This window comes from Lycium ferocissimum, chromosome 2 (assembly GCF_029784015.1).
Source record: "Lycium ferocissimum isolate CSIRO_LF1 chromosome 2, AGI_CSIRO_Lferr_CH_V1, whole genome shotgun sequence".
NCBI lineage: Eukaryota > Viridiplantae > Streptophyta > Magnoliopsida > Solanales > Solanaceae > Lycium > Lycium ferocissimum.
Window position 1 is genome coordinate 50,250,829 of NC_081343.1, and position 26,327 is coordinate 50,277,155.

The 26,327-nt window shown below is 35.7% G+C and overlaps 1 protein-coding gene across 4 annotated transcripts; it reads left to right on the forward strand.

The window, feature by feature from the left end:
• Positions 1-10,414: 10,414 nt before the first annotated feature.
• Positions 10,415-26,327, forward strand: LOC132043033 (pre-mRNA-processing factor 39-2). 4 transcript variants are annotated; one of them, XM_059433528.1, is made up of 13 exons: positions 10,415-10,634; positions 11,510-11,604; positions 13,338-13,567; positions 15,384-15,551; positions 16,470-16,830; positions 16,909-17,052; positions 18,308-18,460; positions 18,546-18,662; positions 20,355-20,435; positions 20,979-21,128; positions 22,084-24,069; positions 24,983-25,208; positions 25,751-26,327. In XM_059433528.1, exons 1-12 carry the CDS (start codon positions 10,586-10,588, stop codon positions 25,199-25,201), a joined length of 3,753 nt encoding a protein of 1,250 aa, XP_059289511.1. In that variant the 5' UTR covers positions 10,415-10,585; the 3' UTR covers positions 25,202-25,208; positions 25,751-26,327. The 4 variants fall into 4 exon arrangements, 3 of the variants coding, with proteins under 3 accessions (XP_059289511.1, XP_059289516.1, XP_059289506.1); XR_009411649.1 differs by having other exon boundaries at positions 10,416-10,634; positions 24,983-25,347; XM_059433523.1 differs by lacking the exon at positions 25,751-26,327 and having other exon boundaries at positions 10,416-10,634; positions 24,983-25,496.

Sequence of the window (26,327 nt, forward strand, 5' to 3'; positions counted from 1 at the left end):
ACCATTGGATTTTGTGTTTTTAAAAATCAAGTATAAGAGGTCCCATGCACATGATATGTATATATATTTCTTATTTTTTCTCTCTTTTCTATTTTAATATTTTTAATATTATAATAATAACATATTCAGTGTACTAACATAAATGAGGTCTGGGAGGGTAGTGGGTATGTAGATATCGTTGTTTCCAATAGATCGTATGGTCAAAGGAAAAACATATCAAAGTATTATCAAAAAGAAATAACGAAAGTAAAAAAAAAAAAAAAATTACGATAAAATACTAAAGATAGCATGATAAAATATTCTTAAAAAGAATAGCAACTACAAAATAATGATATAACAAATCATAAGAGGTTCCATACGCATGATATGTATATATTTCTTTTCCTTTTTTCTTTCTTCTCTATTTTTATTTTATTGTTTGACAATATTGACTATACTTTTCTTTTTAATTTTGCGATGAAGTTTCTATGGAAGAGATTACCATTTCACATTTGTTGGACCACATGTCCACACGTTTTACGTCGGATAGAGCAAAGGAGGGTCCTATCAAGTCGATCCGTGTGATCTAATAGTAGCAAGTCAATCTTGAAAAATTGTTACGGAGTATCTTTTATTCTAAATCTTCTGTTTGGCCTTTAGTCAAGTCGTGAATTTTCTAGTATTCCTGTTTGTTTATACGTACGAACAATATAAGTGGTCGGCAACAATATACCACTAACAAATATTAGGTGGGAGAATTGCAATAAAGCAAGATAGGGCCTGTTAGGCCAAGCAAAATCAGTTTTCTCTTTTGTAGTACTATCTTTTTAAATTATTATTAAAAAGTAAGAAAATAAAATTTTAGGAAGTAATAAATCCTCCCACATGCTTATGTTACTGTTAAGTGTTAACCAATTCATCATCCGACTGCTCTTTGGCTCTTCCCAATAGCCCCAAATAGAGGTGGCAAATCTAAACCATGAAAATATAACTTGTCCAATCTGTTCATGTTTGGGAAGGTTATTGACTCATTCATTTATTAACTCACTTCATTTCAGTCTAATCCATTTCAGTCCATCAAAAATTGGGTTGATATTTAGTCCAAATTGACTAGTGAGAAATCTTATCAAATATTTTCTCAAAAAAAAAAAATCTGTTTTTTCTAATTTGATATGTTATGTATAGTCATGATAAAGAAAAATAATAATTTTATAAGGTACTAAAAAATTACTATAAAAGAACAAATAAAGCAATTAAAACTTAGTAAAAATTGTGCAGGTTGAGTTATGACCCGCATTTTAGACCATTTCAGCCTAATTAACTTTTGAGCGGGTCAATAATTCAATCTTTTATTAACTCAACCATTTTGATCGCTCAGATTCAGCCAAACCAGTCAATTTGCCACCTATAGCCCCAAGGAAGAAAGTAAAAATTGAAGACATAAGAAAGTTACTCAAGCCAAGAGCTCAATGTAAATTTTGATTAAAACCATGAAATTATTACGGAACTGGTGAATAAATAAGTTTCACAAAATAAATCAATCGAATATAAGAAAATAAACATGAAAATCACATCCTATAGAATCACACGATACTGATGACCCACCAGAAATAGAAAGAAGAGAAATACTAGAACTGTCTGATTGTTTTGTCTCCCATCACTGATACTGCACGCAATATCGTGGCACATGCAGCAAACAGGTCTAGCCCACAGTTATACACATATGCTAATTTCATCTTGATCATTCAATTTATTTATGATGATGTTAATAATTCAATCTATTGCAACAAAGTCATACAAATAAATCTTTTTTACAAAGAAAGTACACACTAACATATTCCTAATATATTGAAAGAAAGAAAAATAGCTCAGCAAGTCTTCGGTCAATGTCGATTCATTTTGTCTTCAATTTTCACGTGAGTGTGAGCCAATTCCTTTTTTCACTCTTTAGTCTTTACTAGTCCATTAGATAGGTAACTGTTAGGAAAGTCAAAAATAAAAAAAAATAAAAAAAGCTCTACTCAGTTAGAGATCATATTGCCTTTTGAGATTATACATTCTTCCAACACTTGCATGAACTCTTTATACTTTAAAATTGTGTGTTTAAACTTAATACTTGCTAAATGTTATGATTTTCAAGTTTTGTATCGAAAATAAAGGGTTAAGATGAACCCATTTCCTAAGACTGCATTCACCTTCTGTGCCAGTTTAATTGTAATTTTTGCTAACATCGTGAATTTTCGATATTAAGAAACGTGTGTAGAGCCACTAGATGTTTCTTTTTTATAGATCATTATTTCGACAATCTTCGACTCTTATAATTAGTTGTCAATCTTGATGACTGATTGCTCCATTCAACATTATCGTCCACCATGAATTCCTTATACATGGTACTATTTTTGTTTTTTAGTGGTCGATTACTTATGCATAATCTTCAAAGCATGGAGGTAGATGACGCTTGCTTAGGTTGCTGAACTAACCTAAATCAAACTTCCTTTGTCTTTATTACATATATGTACATATACAACATATAAATAATATCGTTTTTATTTTTTTTATTTTCTTATAGTGTACGCTCTTTATGAATAATCATAATTAAACATACTCAACTAGAATTTTCAGAATCGTTGTTAGTCCTAATTGCCGAAAGATCGTAGGAAATAAGAAATTTCACGCCAATTGGACATTGTTAAAAAGTTTTGACCTTTTTTTTTATTTACTTCTTTTGGTGTTTGAATGAGTTTGTGAGTGACTGATAATTTTATGACCTTCCGCCAATAATGTTTATCGACTGATTTTCTATGAATTATCTGTACAAATACTGAAACAGTCCTTTTCATTTTTTAATGGTTGGTCATTGAAAAGTAAAATTGTTTGGGAAAATATTTTAACATTTCAACGGACAAACCAAATTCCATATATGTGGGAAAACACGTATACTTTTCGAAGGCAAGCCTTAAAATGAATGTTATTGTAACTATAAATAATATTTGAGAAATATTAAATTTAATTTGCTACTGGCTAGGCTTTTTAAAATACACCTTCTTCTTTTAATCTTTTTTAAATACCTATAATTGGGTAACTTATTGTAAATACGAACATTAATATTTTGATTTTAATAATAATAATAATAATAATAATAATAATACGAAACATTATAAATTTATAGGTTTTAGCCACTGTGGATCAAGATTTGTTCATTAGAAGTAAAGAATAAAATAAAAATAAAAAACATAGATATGAGAAGCACAAGTATTTTCCATACATATGTTATTAATGAATTAGGAAAAAATTATTCAAATACGAAATTCTTTTTGAACAGATCATCCCCATAAAAAAGATTCATATATAACTATATTAACAAAAGATCGAATTAGAAATATAGATAAAAAAAAAACTGAAACAATTAGAGCATGTACTTGGTTATCAAAAGGAATTAGAGCACATAATTGCACCCTTCAATTATAACAAATTGATTGTTAATCAGATAATTACTTAAAGGACCAAGCTAAATGATGCAATTATTTGTAGTTACACCCAATTCTATTCTCCGTAAGAGTTATCATGTGTCTTTATTTTATGTGACATTTTCCCCAATAACATAAGGACACATGATAACTATTACTAATATACAAAGAATGGAATTTGGTGGTTTTGATTTAGTTCAGTAAATATGTTACGATATGTTAGTGATATTATCATTTTAATTTATTTCACTAATTATGTTATATTGTTATTATACTACAGTGAATTTTGAACTAACAAAAAAATATTATTTTATGTTAATGGAGAGGGGCATATCTATACCACCTAGCTAATGGTAAGAATATTCTTGTACTAAAAAGCAAATGACATAATCTTTTTATTTTAATAAGTTAAGAGTATATCTGTTCCACTTAGTTTACATTTAACATAACTTTTCATGGAGTAGGCTGGTGTTTGAGTTTTGACCCACTTTAAAAAGTTTGTGCATATATATATATATATATATATATATATATATATATATATATATATATTTTATTTTATTTTTTTCCTTTTTCTTGTCCTCCACCTTCTTACATGCAATAGAATATTAAAGACTAATTGCTTGTTTATAAATATTTTGAATTGGTTTGGGTTGAAAAAACATTTAATTGGATGTTATTGAGCTCAAGCTTAAGGCTCTGCAACCAAAGCTTAGGCAATTGAATAATGAGCACTACAGAGGGGTGTCATAAAGAATTGAACAAGCTAGAATTAAACTGACTCACACACAATAGAGACTTGCAAGACAATGCGGTGATGAACTAATTGAGCAAGAAAAGAATGTTCTTATTCAATTAGAAAAGTGGTCTCTTGTTAAAGAGAATACTATGAGACAAAAGTCAAGGGCAAGGTGGATACAACTAGGGGACTCAAACACAAAATATTTTTCTGTTGTAATGAGGGAAAGATGTCATAGAAAACAAATCATGGGGTTGTTCTCTACTGATGGGATTAGACTGAACCAGCCTGCTGATATTAAACTGGAAATCATTAAATTTTATAAAGGATTAATAGGAACTCTTGTCAAGCTCTACCAGCAGTAAATATACTTGTCATGAGAAAGGGGCCAATGCTCAATCAACAACAGAGGGTGGAATTAGGTGCTGATATCACAAAATAGGAGATCATTGATGGACTTCGTGCTATTGGTAATGAGAAGGCTTCTGGATTTGATGGATATAATGCAGGATTCTTCAAGAAAACTTGGCCTATTATCAAGTTAGATGTCATCTAGGCTGTGAAAGAATTTTTTGTAACCTGCAGAATGTATAAAGTTGTTAATTGTGCCACTATCACTCTGGTTCCTAAAGTGCCAAATCCTAGGACTGCCAAGGATTTTAGACCTATTGCTTGCTGAACAGTTATATACAAGATTATCTCCAAAATACTAGCTACTAAAATGCAAAAAGTGATAGCTAGTGTTATTAGTGAAGCTCAAGCTGGTTTCATTCCTGGAGGAAAAAACTGTCGCGATTTCTATTCCTGCTAATAGTTTAGCACATTCGTTGTTGTTACTATGGGGCCCTGAAAGCAAATAATATCATTTTGGTACATGAATTGGTGAAAGCATACTCTAGAAAACATGTGTCACCCAGATGCATGCTCAAGATTGATTTACAAAAAGCATATGATTCTGTAGAATGGATATATGTGGAACAAGTGATGACTGAATTAGGATTTCCTGAGAGGTACAAGCACTGGGTAATGGAATGTATTAAAACTGTTGGCTATAATGTTTTGATCAATAGGAAAGTTCATAACTATTTCCTGCTACTAAGGGGCTCAGGCAAGGGGATCCAATTTCCCCCTTCCTATTTGTCATATCAATGGAATACCTAAGCAGATAACTTAATGAACTGAAGCATTGTCATACCCTATTTTAACCGGGGTCAAAATAGTTTATAACATCCGGGTAATTCCGGGGTTAATTAAAGTTAAGGAGTCGCCACCTAATTATTTACGGTGAATTAGGGCACCTAAGGTTAATTAAAGTAATTATCTAGAGTTGATTTTTGTTTTTAAAGTCTACGAAACCAAAATTCTGAGTAAGGGTTCAACTAACCTAGAGGGAAGGTATTAAGCATCCTCAAGGTTCCATTAATAATGGTTAATCCGACCGGACTTAATAGTTAATTAGGCTAAGTGTGTAGATATAATATTTTAAATATTTAAGAAAATAATCTTGAAAATATCGTTAAAGTTATAGGTAGAAGTAGAATGTTATTTAAAATAAAACTTATAGAAAAATAGTGATTGTATAAAAAAGTTTAGTTATACATAAATTAAAAGAAACGGGATGTGTAAAGTTTGTATTTATTTGGAAAGTGGCTTATGCCTACTAGCAAGTTTAAAAGAGTTATTGCAAGATTAATATTAATGTTTTAACAAAATGTATTTCAAGTATTCTAAGATAGTGAGAGTAAATCTTGATTCTCTTATCTCAAAAACATATAGTCATGCTAAAAAAAAATCAATTTGTTCTTGAAGTAAGTATTATAGGTATTATAAATCACTTTGAGGTACCTTGTAGAGTTAATTAATGGTTTAACTACCTATTATTAACTAAAACCCTTTATGTCATCAAGGTCTACCTAAACTAACAAACAAACACAAAAAAAATGTTAGTCATATAATACACATTAAATGCACACAAATATAAAAAATAGCTAAGTGGATAAGTTGGGCTCAGCCCACTTTCTTGACTTTGCGGATCGCTCTTTGTTGGGCTTCGGCCCAGATTCCCTTTGTATTGCTGCGGACAGATTTGGACAGAGGGAGGAGTGGTGTTTCGTTGGGCCTTGGCCCAACACCGAATGCGGGAGAAGACGACGAGTCGCTTGGACTCGTGTGCGAGGTGGTCATGCATAAAAATGAAAAGAAAAGGATTAGTATCCGACCCATAAATAAAGCCAAACGTATATAATGCAAAATCAAAACAAGGCCAATAGCTTTCAACTAATCAGAGGAATGCCTATGGTTAATAAATTAATGACTTCGAAACAAGCAACAAGAAAAGAAGTGAAGCAAGTATGGCAGATGTAGCATAAAGCAGACACGTAGAATTTTAAACACTTGTAATGAAAATGGGAATGAAATTGTATTCGGTCCAAAACAGAAGCTAACCAAACTGATGATAGGTAAAACAAAAGATAAAATGGGCAACAGACAACCACCACTGACATAGTTCCAAAATTCGCAAGTTGCATTTTACTGGTAGACATAAGCATGCAATCAATAGTGATTTCTACTTTTATTCTGCCAAACGTTATGTTACATTCCCCGGCTTTCCTTTTAATAGCACACGAGTAATTGAATGGGAGAAGGGATTGAATGGAACTCCATATCTTGAACAAAAGGATCTTTAACAGATCATAAGCAAATGTGCTTGGACTCGGTAAGCGAATTCCCTCTTGACTCAAAGGAAACATTTATACTTCAAACACACACAAAAAAAAAAAAAAAAAAAAAAGCCAATATGTATGGGTCTTTCACCCGAACTTACTGAAGTGTGTTTATTGTTTAAATCTTATCTAGATAGAGTTTACCAGACCAGAGCAGAAACTTTCAGAACACAGAATGTGAAAGATCTTTGCTACTTTTACAAAAAAAAATGCCTTTAGACCAAATGCAAAAGCTTCTAAATTATAATAAAGGACTATAGAGACACATTGATATTGCAAACAGCCTCAATTCTACGTTAAGCGACAGAAAAAGCTCCCCATACCAAGATTACTTGTTCATAGTTGAGATTAGCCCAGCTGGGGTTCGAGCAAACACTCGAGTTACACAAATTATGTGTGTCAATTAACTCCACTAATCAGACATGACTTAAACATCTTTGGTTGAGATTCAATTCAGAAACGAAATTTAGTAAGCCTCCTGATTCCTCAAAATACATATATTTATCCATATAGCGTAAGGTTTGGACGGTCAAGATTCAATAGAGTAGTCTTATAGTGAAGTTAATAGGTGCCCAGACAGGTTATCTATGGTTCGCAATATGCAATACGAATCATACTTCAAGACCAATGGATACAAGAAGACAGACTCGAATCAAACCCAACCACATGTGTCGCTAAATAATATTGACCAAGACTACGTCGGAAATAGATTTATGAGCATGATCATTTTACAAACCAAATAACTAAGCAGTAATGGAGTCATGGCCAGACCATACTCATATTAGTAACTGGATGGATATCTAATTGAATATTAATCCGAAATAGCAACTATAATGACTGAACTAAATTACAACAGTAAACCCAACATCCGAACTAAACATGAATCACAAACACAGCTAGCATATTCAATAAACATGAACTAAAGAATTGTTGAACATAAAAGGCGAGAACAAACTGTACATAAACAGCACAAAACACTTATACGACTACTGAAACCACTTCGCAAAATAACTAGTCATCACGTCGAATCGGAATCATATTAAATTAGGCAAATCTAACTACATCGATTTACGTAGAACATAATTTAAAGCACTGTGAGAAGGAGAATTTCGACACGTTTTTGCGTACAGTGAAGTGGGGCGTCGACGTCGTCGAATCTACGTCTGAACACGATGAACCCGACCCGATTAAACAACCCGAATTTCGAATGTAAAAATGAAAGTAAAGTAATATGTCCCTTGTATTTTAGAGTGATGCTATCTTTTTATCGTCATCTCCCCCCTATTTAATTATTCTTGGGCTTTTGCCTTAGCAACTAGTATAAAATATGTTATATGAAGACAAATATTAATTAGTGTTCATAGAGTAAAAATTAATTTAACGAGTACGAATCCTAAAATGAAACGATGACGAACCATTTAAAATTTGTGATAAAGTAGTACTAGTAAAAATAGTGAAAATGAAGGTAACAGTATTAATAATAGTAGAAATAAAAATAGTTGTGAAAATAAAATATTTAGATATAATTAATCTAAAAGCCCAAGGAAACAAATGGGAATAAAGGAGGGACAAAATTGGGTGTCAACAAGCATCATCCAAGTTTTAAGTACCATCCTAGATGTACCAAACTAGGTATTACCCACTTGAGCTTTGCGGATGACTTACTGTTATTTGCTAGAGGAGACTATGAGTATGTTATGGCATTGCACTATTGTTTCACTTAGTTCGCTGAAGCTTCTGGTTTACAAGCAAATTTAGACAAAAGTTTTGTGTACTATGGGGGTGTTGCAATTGAAGAGAAAACTAGAATTCTGGATTATTTGAAGTATTCTCCCGGAGAATTGCCTTATAAATATCTTGAGGTTCCCTTATCCACTAAGAAGATTTCCATTCTCCAATGGCAAAACCCGATTGACAAAATCATTGCCAGGATTTCATCATGGACTTCTAAGAAGTTATCATATGCAGGAAGAACCCAACTTGTTCATACAGCAATCTTTGGGATGCAAGCTTACTGGGCCTCGCTCTTCATGATCCCTGCCAAAGTTATTAAACTCATTGATGCTTACTCTGGAAGTTACATTTGGTGAGGTGGAAATACAATTACAAAGAAAGCTCTAGTTGCTTGTGAAAGAGTGAGCTATCCTAAGTCTGCTGGAGATCTGAATATAATAAATATAAAGGTGTGGAATAAAGCTAGTATAATTAAAAACTGTTGGGATCTTGCTCATAAACAAGATAAGATGCATAAAAAGTCGGCAGTTTTTGGATGCACTAGTGCCAAAATAAGCAAGTTGGATGGTTAGAAAAATCTTAGAAGCTAGACCTTTGTTATCTCAAATAACATTGATATCAAAGCCTAATCAGAGCCTCATTAGAACTATCTATCTAAAGCTTCTGGGAGAAATGCCTCGAGTTCCTTGGATTAACTTGATGTTTAACAATAGTGCTAAGCCAAAAGCATTGTTTACTACATAGTTTATGCTGCTGGGTAAATTGCTAATTGCATAGGCTAGCTGCATGGGGGATGGATGTTGGTTAACAAATGTGTCTTCTGTCAGCAGTTGAAAAGGATAGAAACCATCTATTTGCTGCTTGTGAATTCACCTTGAGACTATGGAACAGGCCACTCACTTGGCTGCAGGGTCGAGCACTGAGAGTGCAAACTTGGGATCAACACTACCAATGGGTTCTCAAAGGGAAATCTAGAGCTGCTCAAGTATTCAAATTGATAGATGCTGAGTGTAACATAAATTACGGATGGAAAAGAACCTCAGAATATTTAAACATTCAACCAACAACATGGAGAAGATTGCCAAAGAAATTGCTTTTGTTTGTAATGTTAGATCCCCTGTTAGAATTAGTTGTGGGTTACAACCGTTAGTTTTCTGAGTTATGGTCAAGTTGCATCTTGGCAGTTAGTAATCTGGGCTGATATTGTAAATAGCTAGTTGTGTTAACTAGGCTATGGTGCTTGCACTATCAATTTTGGTATCAATAAAGTTATTAGTTACCCAAAAAAAAAAAAAAACTAAATAATTATTTTTGAAAGTTTGAGTTAAATCTAACAATCGAAAATTGTTCCCACCATCTTTTATTTCCGCTATACTTGCTTTTGATTTGCGTGATAATTGAGAAGACTTTTTTTTTAAAAAAAAAAATTACTGACGTTATAAGTCTAAAATATCAAATTTAGAGTTGATTTAAATTAATTTAAATAAAAAATGTGACAAATTCCCAGAATATCAACCAGAAATATTAAAAAGATTACGAAGATTTGTATCGATTTGTCAGAATTTTATCATCATGATTATCATAACTTGCTTTTAAAGCAAATCTCACACAATATCGAAGAAAAGAATCATAACAACTCATTAAAATTTTGCTTCAAATTCTACAACTCGCTAAAATTTTGGCTTCAAATTCTATAATTACTATCGCATAATTTATTTTTAATTTTAACAACAAATAAAAATTGAAAAGATGGCACTCAAAGACGTTAATTGTGCAAATCACCAAAGACAAAAGTATTTTTAGGCCAAAAAACAAAGAAAGGACATAACTATTTCAGGACATTTTTTACCCTTTCCAGTTTCCATTCCACCTGCCGGAGACGCTACACACAGTCACACACCCAAAGTGCACTTATTGGTGGCTTCCAACAGACTTCTCCAGCTATGGAGCTACACAATCACAATGCTCCTGATGGACCTCATCTTGTTCAAGGTTTATACCTCTTAACTTTCTTTAAATTTCCACTAAAGAATAAATTTTTTTCATTTGATAACCAAGAAATGGTGTGTGTTAGTATGTCCAACACCAACGATCACAAACTGATTGAAATGTGGGCTCCCCTTAAATACCAGGCAAGGTTGAACTCCTGAAGTACACCTTAACCCACATACCTATTGCATCTTTAGGGGTACTCTTTCTGTCCAAAAAGATTGTCTTAGTTTGACTAGATACGAAGTTTAAGAAATAAAATAGAACTTTTGAAATGTGTGGTTCAAAATAAACCTTAGATATTTGTGTGGCTGTTAAATTATTTCTAAATATAAAAATGTGTCAGTCTTTATGGAACAAACTAATAAGGAAAGTAAGACAATCTTTTTGGGACGGAGGAAGTAGTATTTTCTTTTTGTTGGTAGTATTTTTTTTTTTTTTTTTTTTGGGATTTAGGAATGATCATCTTAATGAAAATAACTTTACCTAGCTGAAAACCTGTAATTTTGTAGGAACTAGTGTTACTAGAATCCTGCTCATGCTTCTAGTGAAATTCCGTTCGAATATGAACAGATATATGATAAAGGAACTTCTTTTTTTCCTAAAAAAAATTAAACTAGTTAAATAATGTTCATGCTAACTAAAATAGATATAACTAGCACACATGTGTGATATAGTTGATGATAAGATGATTTATGTGTAATTTTTCATAGTATATGTGTATACAATTTGAATCTTTCTTCTGATAAGCAGCCACTAGTGCTTGCCTCAGGGTAGGTGGTCTACGTTATTTAGTCATGCAACATGTGCTATTTTTCTATTTCATGTTTTGGTATTGCTTGATACTGAAGACAGAATCGCTGTTTCCTTTATTGAAGTTCATAATGAAAGACTTAAGGATATGATTTCTGGAGGCTCAGAAGACCTTGATTCCTGGAACTCACTGATATCAGAGATTGAGAAAACCTACCCTGTAAGTCCAAATTCACTTGGCTTCATATGGGTCAAATTTAATATCATGCTTGATATAGGGCATAGCTTTATATTGGCCTTTTGTTTATCATGTTGTATTGAACTTTACCAATTTGCATGTTTGTATGAGAACGATAGTAATCGGGTTCCCTTGTCATAAAAAAAAAAAAAAAAAAAAAAAAACGACAGTAATCCAAGTCCAAAAAGCATAACAACATTCTTGTTCTTCGATTTGTTCGCTGCCATGGTCAATGTTTTAGTGGGTTTTGCTCTTCTGTGGTCATCAATTTGGGATGATTCTACGACAGAAATTAAGTACAAGAATGCCTGGACTAGCATGGACTCTGTTAAGAAAAATAAGCCTTAGTGATTATGACGAGCATTTTCCCAACACCTACAATATGTTGAGAGATGTTGAACCCAATGATCGGAGGCACATGGAAGTACACTAAACTTCAACCTTCAATTGAATCAAAAGCCCAGAAAGTAAACTGTGCATGTCAACATCTCGTAGACATGCTACATTGTTGGAATAGAAGATGACTACAAAAGGCGACAGAAAGTTGTGGAACACTATACCAATGGCTATATGGTGGACTGTATGGAAGGAAATAAATAAAAGATATTTTCAAAACAAAGAGGAAAATATTTGGACCTTAAAGCATAGATGTTTAGCTCTATTAACTTTTTGGCATAAAACCGAAAATAGATAGGATGATTAATTGCCTTAGTTACAATAAAAATTGATTAATTTCCTTAATTCTTTCGCGTCCAGCTAGTGTACTTAGACACATTTTGCTGGGGTTGTACTATTCATCCATTGCACTCTATTGGTAGTATTCTCTAATAAAAATATCATTGCGTGTAATTATAAAGAATAAATTTAAAGCTCAAATGGAAAGGTAAATCACTGTAGTAAACTTCAACTCTCAATTGAATCAAAAGCCCAAAAGGTAAAGATGGAGTAGAAGGAGATTGAACCCGATATTTTTTTTTTTTTTTTGAAATTGAACCCGATTACTTAGAAATTGATCACAAAGCAAGGTGTATAAACTTCTTCTTTATGAACCTAATCTAGTAAGGTGAAAGAATGCTACAAGGATCCAATCTTAGGTAGCAAAGTAGAGTTCTTCAGGAAGCCTTTCTCGATGTGACATGCTACAAAATGGCACTTCTCTGATTTCAGCATGGTCACGCTGGCTGCTGCCTTCTTGTCATGCAGTTATGCGCCAGACTTGCTTTGTACGTTTTCCTGAAATAGCCAGAACTTTGTATATGAGTCCAAATGAATAATGTTTGAATCCTTGGAAACTATATGTCAAGAGCTACATTTTTCTTTTATAAATTACTTTACCTTATCAAAGAAGGGAATACAGTTTTCTTTCACGAGTCATGTCCAAATTCCCCATAGATCGAGAGCTGTGCATCTTGCAGGAACTGCTCTGTTGTAACTGTTTCCACTTCTATTAGGAGCAGGTGTAATCAATAGTAACTGTTTTCCTGTTCCAGATTGGCAAAAAGTTTGGGTAGATGAAATCTTTTAGGGGCAGCCACCTGACATGGAAGATATGCATCTAGATCTGTTGATGATATAAGAACAAACAAGCTACAGAAGCCCTTTCTATCTTATTAGTCAAGCGCGCGACATGCAATTTTACATGATTCTTCTCATTCTTCTATTTTTGCCTGTGTTCTCAATGGCAATACAAGTAATTTCTGTTCCAATTACTGCAGGATGATAGAAATACGATTTGTTTGGCTTTTGACTCCTTTTTGTCTAAATTTCCACTGTGCCACTGGAATTGGAAAAGATATGCTTATCACGAGGCACGGCTATGTAATGCTGAAAAAGCTGTTGAAATCTTTGAGCGAGCTGTGGAATCAACACCATTTTCTGTTGGTCTGTGGGTTGACTATTGTACCTTTGCTATGAGTTCGTTCGAGGATCCATTTGATATTCGTAGGTAAATCCTTGAAAATTATACTTCTGTAAGTTTCTTGAAAAGGAGACCAGACGTACCACCTGCCACGTTAGTCTTCAACTATAATGATGAAAATGTTAACATCTGAGAAATATTTTTAAGCAAAAAGACAATGAAACAGTGGAATTCACTACTGAAGTAGCTATAGGAGAACATCGTTGCATCACATTCAATTAGATCAGCTAAGTCTCAATCCCAAACTAGTCGGTTCCGCTATATGAGTAATCTGTATCCATTTGAGAAGGTTCATCCCAGTTAACTATTTCTATAACCTGCCGTAGCTGGAGTCCTTTATATGAGTCCGTAACCATCTATGCTTTGCACATAGATAGAAGTAGCATCCCTAGTATCAAAAAAACATAGACAGAAGTAGCATCCCTGCATCACATAAGTCTTCCTATACTGAACTGCAATATTTTTTTTTTTTTTTGAGTAAAAGGTAACTTCGTATTCAAACAAAAACCTCATCATATGGTGATGAGGTATAATCTTACATCCCTTGGTAGGCTGAAACTACCCTGAAACAACAAAAAAAAAACTAGAGCTTACAGATGTCCTATAAAATCAACTAAAGATTCTACTTCCCCCACCATATCCTGTTGACACCAAAAATAAAGTAAACTAAGGCACTTCATCTTGATCTTTTGAGTGCTGCTGCCATTATCATGAAAACATCTTGCATTCCTTTCTTTCCATAGTGTCCACCAGATACATGCTGGTATATTCTCCGACCAGTTCTCCTTAGATCTTCTTTTCCAATTCCTTTCCAGCTGTTCAAAAGTTCAAAAGTGGTCTTTGGCATGACCCAACTCACTCCAAGTAAACATAAGAACATGCTCCACAAATTTACAGCTGTTTTGCAATGTAGGAACAGGTGACCATTGATCTCTGTTTCTTGTCCACACATAAAACACCTTGAGCAAATCTGAGTACCTCTTCTCTGTAACACTTCATGAGTTAGGCATGCTCTTCTGATCACCAACCATGTACAGCAGGCAACCTTATGAGGAACTTTGACCTTCCAGATTAGTTCCCAAGGCCAGTCTACTAGCATTAACTGATTGCTAGTCATGTTCCAATAACAGGATTTTACTGTGAAATCTCCCTTGTTAGGCAGCTCCCAGACAGGTCTATCAGGGCCAATTGAGGTGCCCTGGAAGGTACCTAAAGTCTGGAGCAAGTTTGTTACTCTGTCTATTTCCCAATCGTTCAAGGCTCTTCTAAAAATCAAGTTCCACCCTTGATTGCTCCACAATTGAAAGACAGTGGCATTTTCTGAAGGCTTATGATTTATAAGTCTGGGAACATCTCTTTTAGACTAGTATCTCCTATCCATTTTTCATTCCAAAAATCTGTTTTTAGTCCATTCCTCACTTTTATGTGCATTTTATTATTTAGCAAGGGCCACAACCTTCTAATTGTCTTCCATACACTACACCCAAAGGTTCCATCAACTTCTAAAGTGGTCCACTGATTTAGAAGACCATATTTCTGTGCAATGAATCTTTTCCGGAGGGCCCTATCTTCAAAGCAGAATCTCCATAGCAATATCATGGAAGATTGGTTGACTCAGCTATTTATAGAACATAAGTAGACCTAGTTTCTTTTTCTTTTTACCTGTTCATGTTCCACCTTTTATTTTATATAAAGTGAAAACCTTGTTGTGTTGCAACAATATGCTTACACTTTTGAAATTGATTTATAGCTTCTGAAAATTCAAATGTAAGTTATGCTCCTGTTTAATGAGATCATAAATAGCAATCCCTATAATCTGTATATTCTTTTAAACTTTTGACAGGTTATTTACCAAAGGAATCTCCCTTGTTGGGAAGGACTACTTCTGTCATGTCTTATGGGACAAGTACATGTCCTTTGAGTTCTCTCAGGAGAAGTGGGGTTCCCTTGCTCTAGTTTATGTACAGGCTCTATGCTTTCCCACAAAGAAGTTGCATAAGTACTACGAGAAGTACGTCTTGCTTTACTTTCTCCATTCGAACATCGCGTATTTGTCTTAGTTTCAGCTTCTATTTTGAATTAACTTTTATTCGTTCCTGGTAATTGCCTCCCAGCAGTGCTGCTCTAACAATGAGTAAATTTCAAAGAAGAATGTTTGCTCTTGATAGTATTGGATGCATATCATGCTGAAATAAAATTAATATAAAGTGTGTGATTAATCATTAATGAAAGTTTATTTACTTGATAAAAAAGATAAAGTGTTTGATTAAAAATATTTATTATAAAGTGCTCAAATTCATTACCTCATACTTTTGGGGCACTAGAGTACCTAAAATTACTGGTAACTCATGTTTGAATGCTGAAAATTGATTTCATATAAATACTACACTGCTCTTGATGTGCTGATTGTGAGACTATATGTTTGATACTTTCTATTGCTGAGAGCCTAAGGTTCTTCATTATCTATGGTCAGAGAGTACTAAGTAGGTCATATTACTTTATTTTATTAAGCTTCCAACAATGAAAGTCTTGTCCCTTTCTGGCTATGGTAGAATTTCAGGTGCTAAATGGATTGGATTACTCCAAAAGAGTATCTGTATGACTAAAAGGTCAATATGCTCTGTGCTGATAAAGGGTATGTGCTAAGAAAGTTATTTAGATATGTGGTGAGGCAATTTTTGTACCTGGATTGCCCATACCTGCTAATTCTTATCAACCAGTGTCTAAGTAGGCATTTTGAATTTTTCCATTATTTCCTGATTCGTTCTTTTCACAACACCCCTTTAGGACAGTAATACATGGTCTCCTGTTATGAATAAAATCTATTTTCTGAAAAATGGATAAAAAGTTGTTGTATCTTGTCTGTCAGATTCAAAGCATATCATTCGTGAATCCTAAAAAATTTATATGCCTTATTATAATTATCCAGTTTTAAGAAGCTTGTAACCAATTTAGAAGAGGAGATTCTACATCTCAGCGATGACAGCCGTGATGTACAACTAAAAGAGCTATCCAGTGCAACAGCTGTGTTATCGAATAAAGAAATTGTTCAAGTTGTTAAGGACCTCCAGGATCCTAGTGATGATTCAGTCAGGTTGAAAGCACTATATAAGTACAGATACTGTGGAGATCAGCTGTACCAGAAAGCTTGTCAACTAGAGGAAAAAATTAAAAGTTTTGAATCAAACATCCAGAGGCGATATTTCCAGGCAACTCCTCTTGACAATGATGAGCTGAAGAACTGGCATGATTATCTCGACTTCATCGAAAAACAAGACGATTTTGATTGGGTATGCTTTAGTGTTCTCTGAAGATATCGGGGATTCCTGCTTGATTTTGCTCCAAAATAGTAAACTATTCTGCTACAGGCCCTAAAACTTTATGAGAGGTGCTTGATATCCTGTGCCAACTACCCCGAGTTCTGGATACGTTATGTGGATTTCATGGAGACTAAGGGAGGACGAGAGCTATCGATGTTTGCTTTAGAACGAGCAACAAAAGTTTTCTCAAAGGTAACTTCAAAATACTTCCTGGACAGGCATCGATCGACAATCACTTCAATTTTCACTTGAACTTTGAATCACTTTTCTTTTATTGATTGGTCTATCTTACTGTTATAGCTGGACCTGGTTAAGTGAGTATGAGATTATATCGATTATAATCTTTTTTTTAATCTTGAGTGCAGACTACAAAAACCCCACCATGCTTAGGACTACTTTACCTATCATATCAACTAGTGATTCAGCCTCCTCTACATAGTTTTCTTTACACCAAAAGTGAAACAAAATACACAATTCATCTTGATTTTCTGCTGCATTTGTCTTCAAAAAGATTGTTCCTCTCCTTCCAAATTATCCACCAAATAACTGCTGAATTCCACCAACTCTTTTGTCTTACTGCTCCCCCATTATAGTTCCAGCACTTCAATAGCTCACAGCTGTTTGCCGGCATAGTCAACTTAGTGTTCAAGAAAAATTGCCACAATTGTATAGTGAAAGGACAATGTATAAATAAATGGGAGTTACTTTCTCTGGCTGCATCACACAGAACACATCTAGTACATAGATGAAAACCCCTTCTCCTTAAATTTTAAGTTAAGCAATTAACCAACCTCAGATTTGTCCTTTGGATCTGAATTTATCTGCAAATATGCTCACTAGTTACTGTTACACTGCTTCTTGAGCTGGGGGTCTTCCGGAAACAGCCTCTCTACCTCCCAAGGCAGAGGTAAGGTCTGCGTATACTCTACCCTCCTCAGACCCCACTTGTGGGATTACACTGGGTATGTTGTTGTAGTTACTGTTATACTGCATAAGAGCAATTTCTAGCAAGTGCTGGTTATCCCTATTGAGGAAATGGTTTCTGGCCCCTATGAATTCTGGAGACCAATAAATTATCAATAACAAAAAGTTCTCACAAAAAGAAAAGGATCAATAACGAAAAGTTTGAACATTCGGAAGACAGAGTATTACAGTGCGTGTCTCTGATACCATGAAGCACATTATTTTCCTACAGGAAATTTTCTTTCCGAGTTTCTGATGGTTGAGTTTGTAAATTATTGTTGCCAGGCTTAGATTCTGCACCGAATTTTCTAGATTTTGCTCGTGAATGAAATTACTTTCTAGAACACTTGTATTTACAAGAGAGGAGTGATAAGTTAAAAGGACTTAGTGTTTCAAAACTAAATCATACAGTTGAGTCTCTGGACACTATATACTATAGTTTTAGTGTCAAGCGAGGACTCTCATCTCTAAGTTCTTCTTGCAGAATGTTCCAGAAATCCATCTTTTTACTGCTAGATATATGGAGCAAATTGGAGATCCAGATGGTGCTCGTGCTTCCTTTCCTCCTATTAATACAGATTGGGACTCCTGTTTCATTCAATATGTTACCAATCGAGCAAATATGGAAAAACGTCTGGTACGTGCTAAGTTACATGAGTGGTCCTAAATTGAGGAACAATAATTATTACTCCTATAAGACATTGGTTCCTGAAAATTGCCAGGGAAATTGCTCAGCTGCTTCTGATATCTACAAAAGAGCAATTAATATGGCAGTGAAGGAGCAGAAATTGCAATGCATTCCAATGCTATACATTGGTTATTATCGCCTAACACACATGGTATGCAATTTACGCTGCAGCTTAAACACATTATTTTGCAATTGTTGGTTAACTGGTTTCTTTTGATGTTTCACTGGTTGGGGAGGGTGAGACAGAGAGAGAATTATGGATGCTTTTCTTGACAGATCTCTTTTGATAATCAGTTTTAAGGAGCTTCAATAATATTACCCCCCCTCCCAACACCCATTTTGACTTTAATGCCTTCAGCTATCGTCCTACCATCCTTTAAGTTGAGTTGCTGCTATCCTACTCTAGTGATCCTTAACCTTTAGCATTCATTGAAAGGGAGAAGAAGCTAACCAAAAATGGGTGGCGGAAATGTCTTAACTTTTGAAAGTTCCTGGAGTTTCATTTGAAGGAAAGGAGGATAAGGTTCTTCAACAAAAAAGGAAAGGAGGATAAGGTTAACTTTTTTCTTATGACCGAGAAATCGTCTAGAGCCAACTCTTTGGGCCAACCGCAACCTTTGAAACTCGGCGATGATGCCCATCCCCTCTACTCTACTCCACTTATATGGTGGACTTAGTTCGCTTGGCGCAGAAAAGAAGGATAAAGTTATTGAACTCTTACTTGACATAAGAGTCAAAAGGAGATGTAAGTGTAGAAAAATGTTGGTATGACGGAAGGTATTTGGCGGTCACACAAAAAGGGGACAATACATAGTGGTATACGTGAGGAGGAATAGGGAATAGGAAGGTTAAAGGTGGTGGTGGAGGAGAAAAATGGGGGGGTAAGAAAAAGAAGTGTTCAATGGATATTAAGGTCATTAGTTGGATGTGAGGAGGATAAATGACCCGAACAAAAATGCCATCATCAAGTTAAGAGAATGGGGGTAGACTTCATTTTCAAGAAACTAAAAATGGAGGCAGCGTTAGATAGTATACCCACTACGCCACCAAAATCTGTGACACTCGGTATCTTCTAAAGCGGGCTTAACCTGTCCCGGTTGCCCCGTATCCAGGAGAACAGCTCCTCCTTTTACAAAGCCCACCCCAGCACTGCCCCCTTGTACCCCTCTTTGGTTTTTTTTTGGGGGGGGGGGGGTGTTGCCCGTGCAGCACGGGCTGGCCCAGCCCGTCAGACACCCATATCTATGTACATAATTAAATGTAGAAGTTTATTACTTTTATTGGGAGATGGCAGATTGTTGCTCAACTGTAATCACGAGAAAGTATTGTCACTTAATTCTAGCTAAGTAAAGGATGAGTTAGACATGTTTGGTTCAATGAAATTCTACTTCATAAAAAATGAGACATGTTGTGTGGTACAAGGTCCTGTCTTTGTGAACCATTTCATACTGCGGTTAACACAACCTAATTGTAATCAGTGTTATCAAAAGCGAAATGCGCAAAAAAGCTCTAAGGTCCTCTGGGGCTTTAAGCGCAAATAAAGTGTGGGCTTTAATGAAAAAAGTTTCAAATGAAGAAAAATACAATCATAAGCATGAAGAACCAATATATGAACAACAAATTGAAAAAAAATACAATAAAGTGAAATATCAATTGTTTAGTGTTGCATTACGTTCGTTGGCAAGAAAAAGTATGCCTTAAAGCCTTGATGAAGCGCTCAGCATGTTTTGTGCCTCGCTTCAGGGCTGAAGCGCGCCTCTGACAACACTGATTGTAATAGCTCTTTCTATGGGTCTTGCTTGTTTTCTTGACAGAATCTGATACTGCCTTTCATTGGTGCTAGATCACTGCTAGTCTGGAGGTTGCAAGAGATGTAATAATTGATGGAATAAAGCGTTTCCCTGGTTGCAGACTTCTTTATGAGGTATGTTTTCCTTATCTCTGTTGTGGTAAGAATGCCTTTTTTGTTTACAGCCCATCCAAATAATTCCATATGATATTTCAGTTTTCTAGCACATTAGATTATTAAACAATAATCAACCCCTCTAGTTGCAATCCGCTCTCTTTCCATTTCTAGATGGACCCCCCCTCCCTTTTTTCTTTTAAAGATTCTAGATGGACCTCGAAAGTCCATGTGTGGTATTTATTTGAACACCAAAAGCCTCGCAAGACTTCATCAAATGTGGTAACTCCTTTGCCACCTCTGGAAGCATTATTTGTGGGCTGAGGATGTTGTGTGGTGATGATTCCATTGTTAATAATAAAGAACTCTTGTGGGCATCTATGCATCTATATTAAGAAGTTAGAACCACCATATAATAATGGCAATCATCTGATAGTTACTACTCTTTTGCTTGAAAAGATTAAAATTTGTAAAGATCCTGAATAGCTTCTAAGTTGTGAGCTATTTTGGCACTACATGAGATTCGTGACGTATACCAAATAATGAATATATTCTGCTCTGCAGGAATTGATAAGATTTGCGATGGCACATGAAGGAACTAAGCAACTGAGCATAGTAGACTCTGTCATAGCTAATGCAATCTCTCCTGTGTCAGATGTATCCCAAGATTTGGATATAAAAGATCGAGAGAGTATTTCTATATTATTTTTGGAGGTTAGACCCCCCGCCTAAATGTTTCAGTTCTACATTGTTTTCTTTTGTTGTTCTCCATTTTGTTAGTGGATGGAAAGTAAGGAGGGGAATTCTCTTATTTTAGTGGAAAAATTGTTCAATATTTTTGTGGCTTCATGTGTGATTATCTTTTGCTGATGCTGCTGGATCCATCAATAATTAATGGAATGGAAATATGAAAGAAATGACTGAGTACGACATACTCATGAGTCAAGTATCTATTTCATAAGAATTTAACTAGTGAGAACATGTAGGGACAACTAACTGCGGTTTGGAAGTGAGCTAACCACTGCTGTGCACATTGTAAACTTGATCCAACAATTCACATCTATCAACATGTAATCAAATCTTCCTAACTAGCCGAGGTATAAGGGGATTGTGTCACCACTAACCAAGCCCTAGTCGTACTAAAGTGAATGAGAACTTTGAAACAGAGAGATTTTAAAAAGATACACTCAGTAAGCATACATGATAAGTTGATTTCTCTTTTTATGTATTGTGATTTTTTACTTTAGATCTCATCTGAAAGTACAACATGTATGTGGGATGGTCTTAGTTTCAACAATGAGTTTATTGCCAATTGTCATGCAATAATTTAATGTTTCTATACCATCCACTTCGACCTTTAACTAGCCAAAAGTGTGAATACCACCTGCCTACAGGAATAACAACTTTTAATCAAGAACTTAGTTTACTTGAAACTTCTGATTCAGTTTGCTAGGAGATAGGCTAACCCTTGTAAAAACTGACCGGACGTTTACTTGTTTTTCTTCTTTTACAATTCCGCATGGTCTTGTACCTACTGAATCTGGCATTAGGTTTCTATAAAGTGAAGTTACCTTTTTATTATATTTACTAAGTTTTATTATTTTGTGTCTTAGATGTGTAAAATTCACTTTCACCTGTCCCTGATAATTATCATTTATGGTTGCAACAGTTTGTTGATCTTTGTGGTTCTATCTCTGAGATAAGAAAGGCATGGAGTCGTCACATCAAATTGTTTCCTCAGTTCATAAGAACCAATACCTCATCGAATCATATAGGTACTGAGAAGAGTTCACTGAACAGCTTTACTGAACAAAGGAGAAACATTTCCTATGTCTTAGTTAATCAGCCATCAAAAGGACCAAGCTCTGACCACATGATCCAGCTGTCCAAAGGAGAGCAGGCGCAGTTACTGCCGCTTAAAGATGGGAAGCAACCAGATCAGCTTTCTGCAGAGCCGTCTGTAGCTGTGGTCAAGGGAAAAGATGCAACTGGTAAACAAGAACAGATATCTCCCGAAGTGGAAGATTTATCCAGTGGAAATGGCTCTGGGAAAAATGAGTTATCTTTTGACCCTCTTGTTCAATCAAAGGATGATTCCTCAACGCCAATGGAACTAAGTCATGGTCCATCACAGCAGAGGAGAGACGATTTGCCTGGACCAATGGACTTCTCTTATGATTCCATACCGCAACCTGGAGAAGATGTATCCAAGTCTCCTGGGCCAGTTCTGGACTTTAAAGAGCCCTCAAGGCCCCTTTCTGTTTTAGAAACCTCACAAGAACGTCCAAGTTCAGAAATTATCAATCAAGTTCAGGATGTTGAACTTGAACAGCCACCGGTGCCGGTTTCTTTGGAGAATCTTTCCTTGATCTCTGAGGAAATGGAATCCCAGGATTTGGTCGCCATGCATTCTGATGATCTTAAAGGTGGTGAAGAAATTCGCTCATCAAGCACAGGCATACCACCAGATCCTGTAAATGATGGAGATGGACCAGCTAGCTGTTCATCTCCAGGTCCTGTTACTGCAGGAAGTTCACAGCAAATATATGATACAGCAGCAGTTCCTGAGAGCGGTAGTTCAAAGGTGTCCAATCAACCGGCAGGATATGATCAGCAACAGCAATCACAACGAGCTGATTCGCAAGAACCGCGCTTGCTTGATTCTCAGGGTGATTCGCAGTTCCAACAGGTCCTGGATAAGGCTCCTGTCCATAGTCAATCAGGTACTTCTCAGGGGAATATCCCGAGTAATGAATGCTGGACATTAAATAATATGCCACAGCAGATCTCCATGTCTGGAAACCATCTCCAGGCGTCTTCCTCGCCTGTTTCTTATTCTCAACCAAGTCCAGCTCATTATTCTGTGCACAATAGCCAGCAAATTGGGCCCAATCCCCATCACGAAGCCTTGAATCAAACATCACAACACATCTCCCTATCAGAAAACCACCCTCAAATGTCTTCCCCACATGCTTCTTTTTCTGAACCTAGTACACCTCAACATTCTGGGCAGAGTAGCCAGCAAATTGGGCCTTCACACCACCAGGAAGCATTGAATCAAACATCACAAAACTATTACCAGCAACAGCATCTTTCGCACGGACAGTATCAACAGCATCAGTTGCAAATGCAACAGCCCTATACTAGTATACAGCAGCAACAGATGCATCCACATCCAAGTCAACTGCTGTATCAGCAGCAGCAGCTTAATCTGCAACAACAACAGCAACAGAGTCAGCAGCAAACACTTCTATTGCAACAGCAACAGTATTTCCAGCAAATTCAGTCTTTACCGTATCAACAGCAGCAATATCTTCACCAGCTACAATATTCACAGCAGGCACAGCAACTATGGCAACAGCAGTTTCAACAGCAAGCACAACAGACGCAACCACAGGAAGGCCAGCAAATGCAGCAGCAGCTAGAGCAATATCGTCAGTCACAAGAACTTGCATACCAGATGCAACAGCATGGTTATCAACTACTCATGCACCAGTACCAAGTACGTCAACAAGGATGTCAGAGCATGCGACAACAACAACAACAATGGCAACAACAGGGAAATCTCCAATTGCAGCAATACTCTCACCTACAACAGCAGCAATATCATCATCTGGAGCAGCAAACAGACGAGGAATACAATCAAACTCATCAGGTTCCTTCCTTATAGTTGCTTCTCTTATTGTATTGCTATCTAATGATGGTTTTTTTGTCTAAACAAATGGAAGAGGAAAATCATATAGAATATTATATAGGATACCTTAAGGTATTTAGAATTTAATCATAGAATATTTAGTCACCTTATGAGCATACGGATTTATTACCTGCCATATTATGCATAGCTCAAGATTGCTATATAAGGATAACCTTTGTACATTGTTTATCAGGTGAATGAGAAGGTTTTCTATTTTTACATAAATGTGGTTGACACTCATTCCATTACTTAAGTTTGAAAAATACCTCCACAAAATTTAACTGCATGTTCTCTAGAGTGTGTGCACTGCAAGTTAGAAAGGAAGCGAACTACAGTATGAAGTATCTACTGTGAGAGGCCCATGAAGTGAATCATGGCAATTAGGGTTGATTCTAATTTGGCAGGATTAGTTCAAGAAAGAAAAAAGGAGCTCCATGCTAGCTCTTAGAATGAAAGTATTCTCATCTATTTAAGAGATGGAGTTCATATCCCACATCATGACAGTAAATTCACATGATATAGTGATGGTAACAGCAGTTCAGCATCAATAGTTGATAGGGTCTTGATCTCCGCAAAGTATGTCCAAGTACATTAAACTGAGACATTGTTGAGAGCCTTATTTGATCATATACTTGTAACACTAGACTGTGGGGAGCGAAGCGAAGAAAGTGTATGTCGTTTTAAAATTTGTGACTGCCAAGGGCCTTGTGGAGCAAGTGAAGAGCTGGTGGTTTTGCGTCAAGTCTTCTAATTGACTCAAAACAGATAATAGTTGCTATCAGTACTCTCTGTGGGTATAGGTATAATAAACTTGTGTGCATGTGATTTTGATACCGTCATCTGGCACTAAAGATTGACTTGTTATAATGCACAGGGTGAACACGTTGCGGTGCAATATTCTTCAGGAACTCCTGCTGCTGAATCAGAATCACCAGAAATTGCCAAGGAACCACATTCGGCAGAAAAATTTAGACGTTCTGTATCCCCTTATAGGCGGCCTCCTACTCGTGGAATCTCACCTTCTCATAGTACAGCCACGTTGGCATCAGAGGCTTCTTCATTTTCGAGGACAAATTCTTCCCGAGATCAGTAAAGTTTTAGTATGTCCCTGCCTCAGTTACTCTTGCTGAAGAATTGTTTGTAGTAGTAAACTGAGTTCTCTATATCCTTTGAATGTCAAAGTAGAGTCACAAATGGAAGTTGCATAGAAAGAAGGTGTTGACATTGAAAATAGAAGAGGTTGTTACTTCTCTGCGTCTATCATGATTTTTTAAGTTTTGTTCCAGGACCTCAATTGTATCTTCTCAATGGTCTAAACTTACCTCCCTCACTTGGCTAATAATATACGTGTTAAATGAGAGGGCTGGATTATGTTTCGACAGGTTAAAGCATGTTCAGCTAATTAAAATGATAATATGATCAAAGTTTGTTTGAGTCATGATGGGTTTGGTGGCCAATGGATTGAATAGGTCATAATCCAACTTGTCAAACTAAGTAGTTGTTGGTTACACTTTTATTATGTCTTAAAATTGACATCCCAAGGTATCGAATAGATTGGTTGGGTGAGATCTAGGCAGGTTGGTGGGCAAAACCTGCCAATGGCAAGGTAAAACTAAACACTGATGGAAGCTTTGTTAAACAGACTAATAAAGCAGGCATTGGAGGTATTCTCAGAGACAGTGAAGGTGATATTATTATGGCATTTTCTGTTCCTGTAGAATGTGATAGTAACAACTATGCTGAGGCGATGGCTGCAGAATATGGTGTGTGTTGGTGCATACAACATGGTTTCAATAATCTTCTATTGGAATTGGACTCTCAAATCATCACAAACACGCTGCTCAAAAAAGACACTGAAAATCTGAAACTTAAGCAGAAGCTAATAGAGTAGCTGATTACTTTGCTAAGTTGGCGTCAACAAGCGAAAGGAGGACCTTGTTTCTTTCTCAAAGGGATCTGCCAAGAGAAGCTAAGGGGCTAATTCAACTTGATAAGTGGCAACTTCCTACCTTTAGAAGAAGATCTGAAAAATGTAATTTCTTTGTTAGTTAATCTTTTTGTATAGCATGGAAGGATACTGTTTTGGCTAATCCTTCCTTTAGGTTGCTTTGTTTGTCAATCTCTTTTGTAGATTAGAGGTAAGGTTTCATGTTCCCCTCTAATCATTGCGAGTTATTCACTTATAATATAACATGGTAGGGGTCAAGCTAAACCCCTCA

Excerpts from the sequence above, each read along its gene's own strand:
- LOC132043033 (XM_059433528.1), top strand. The coding sequence starts at position 10,586 with ATGGAGCTACACAATCACAATGCTCCTGATGGACCTCATCTTGTTCAA. Across the intron at positions 11,605-13,337 it reads AGATTGAGAAAACCTACCCT|GATGATAGAAATACGATTTG; the intron begins GTAAGTCCAAAT and ends CAATTACTGCAG. Across the intron at positions 20,436-20,978 it reads GTTGCAGACTTCTTTATGAG|GAATTGATAAGATTTGCGAT; the intron begins GTATGTTTTCCT and ends TCTGCTCTGCAG.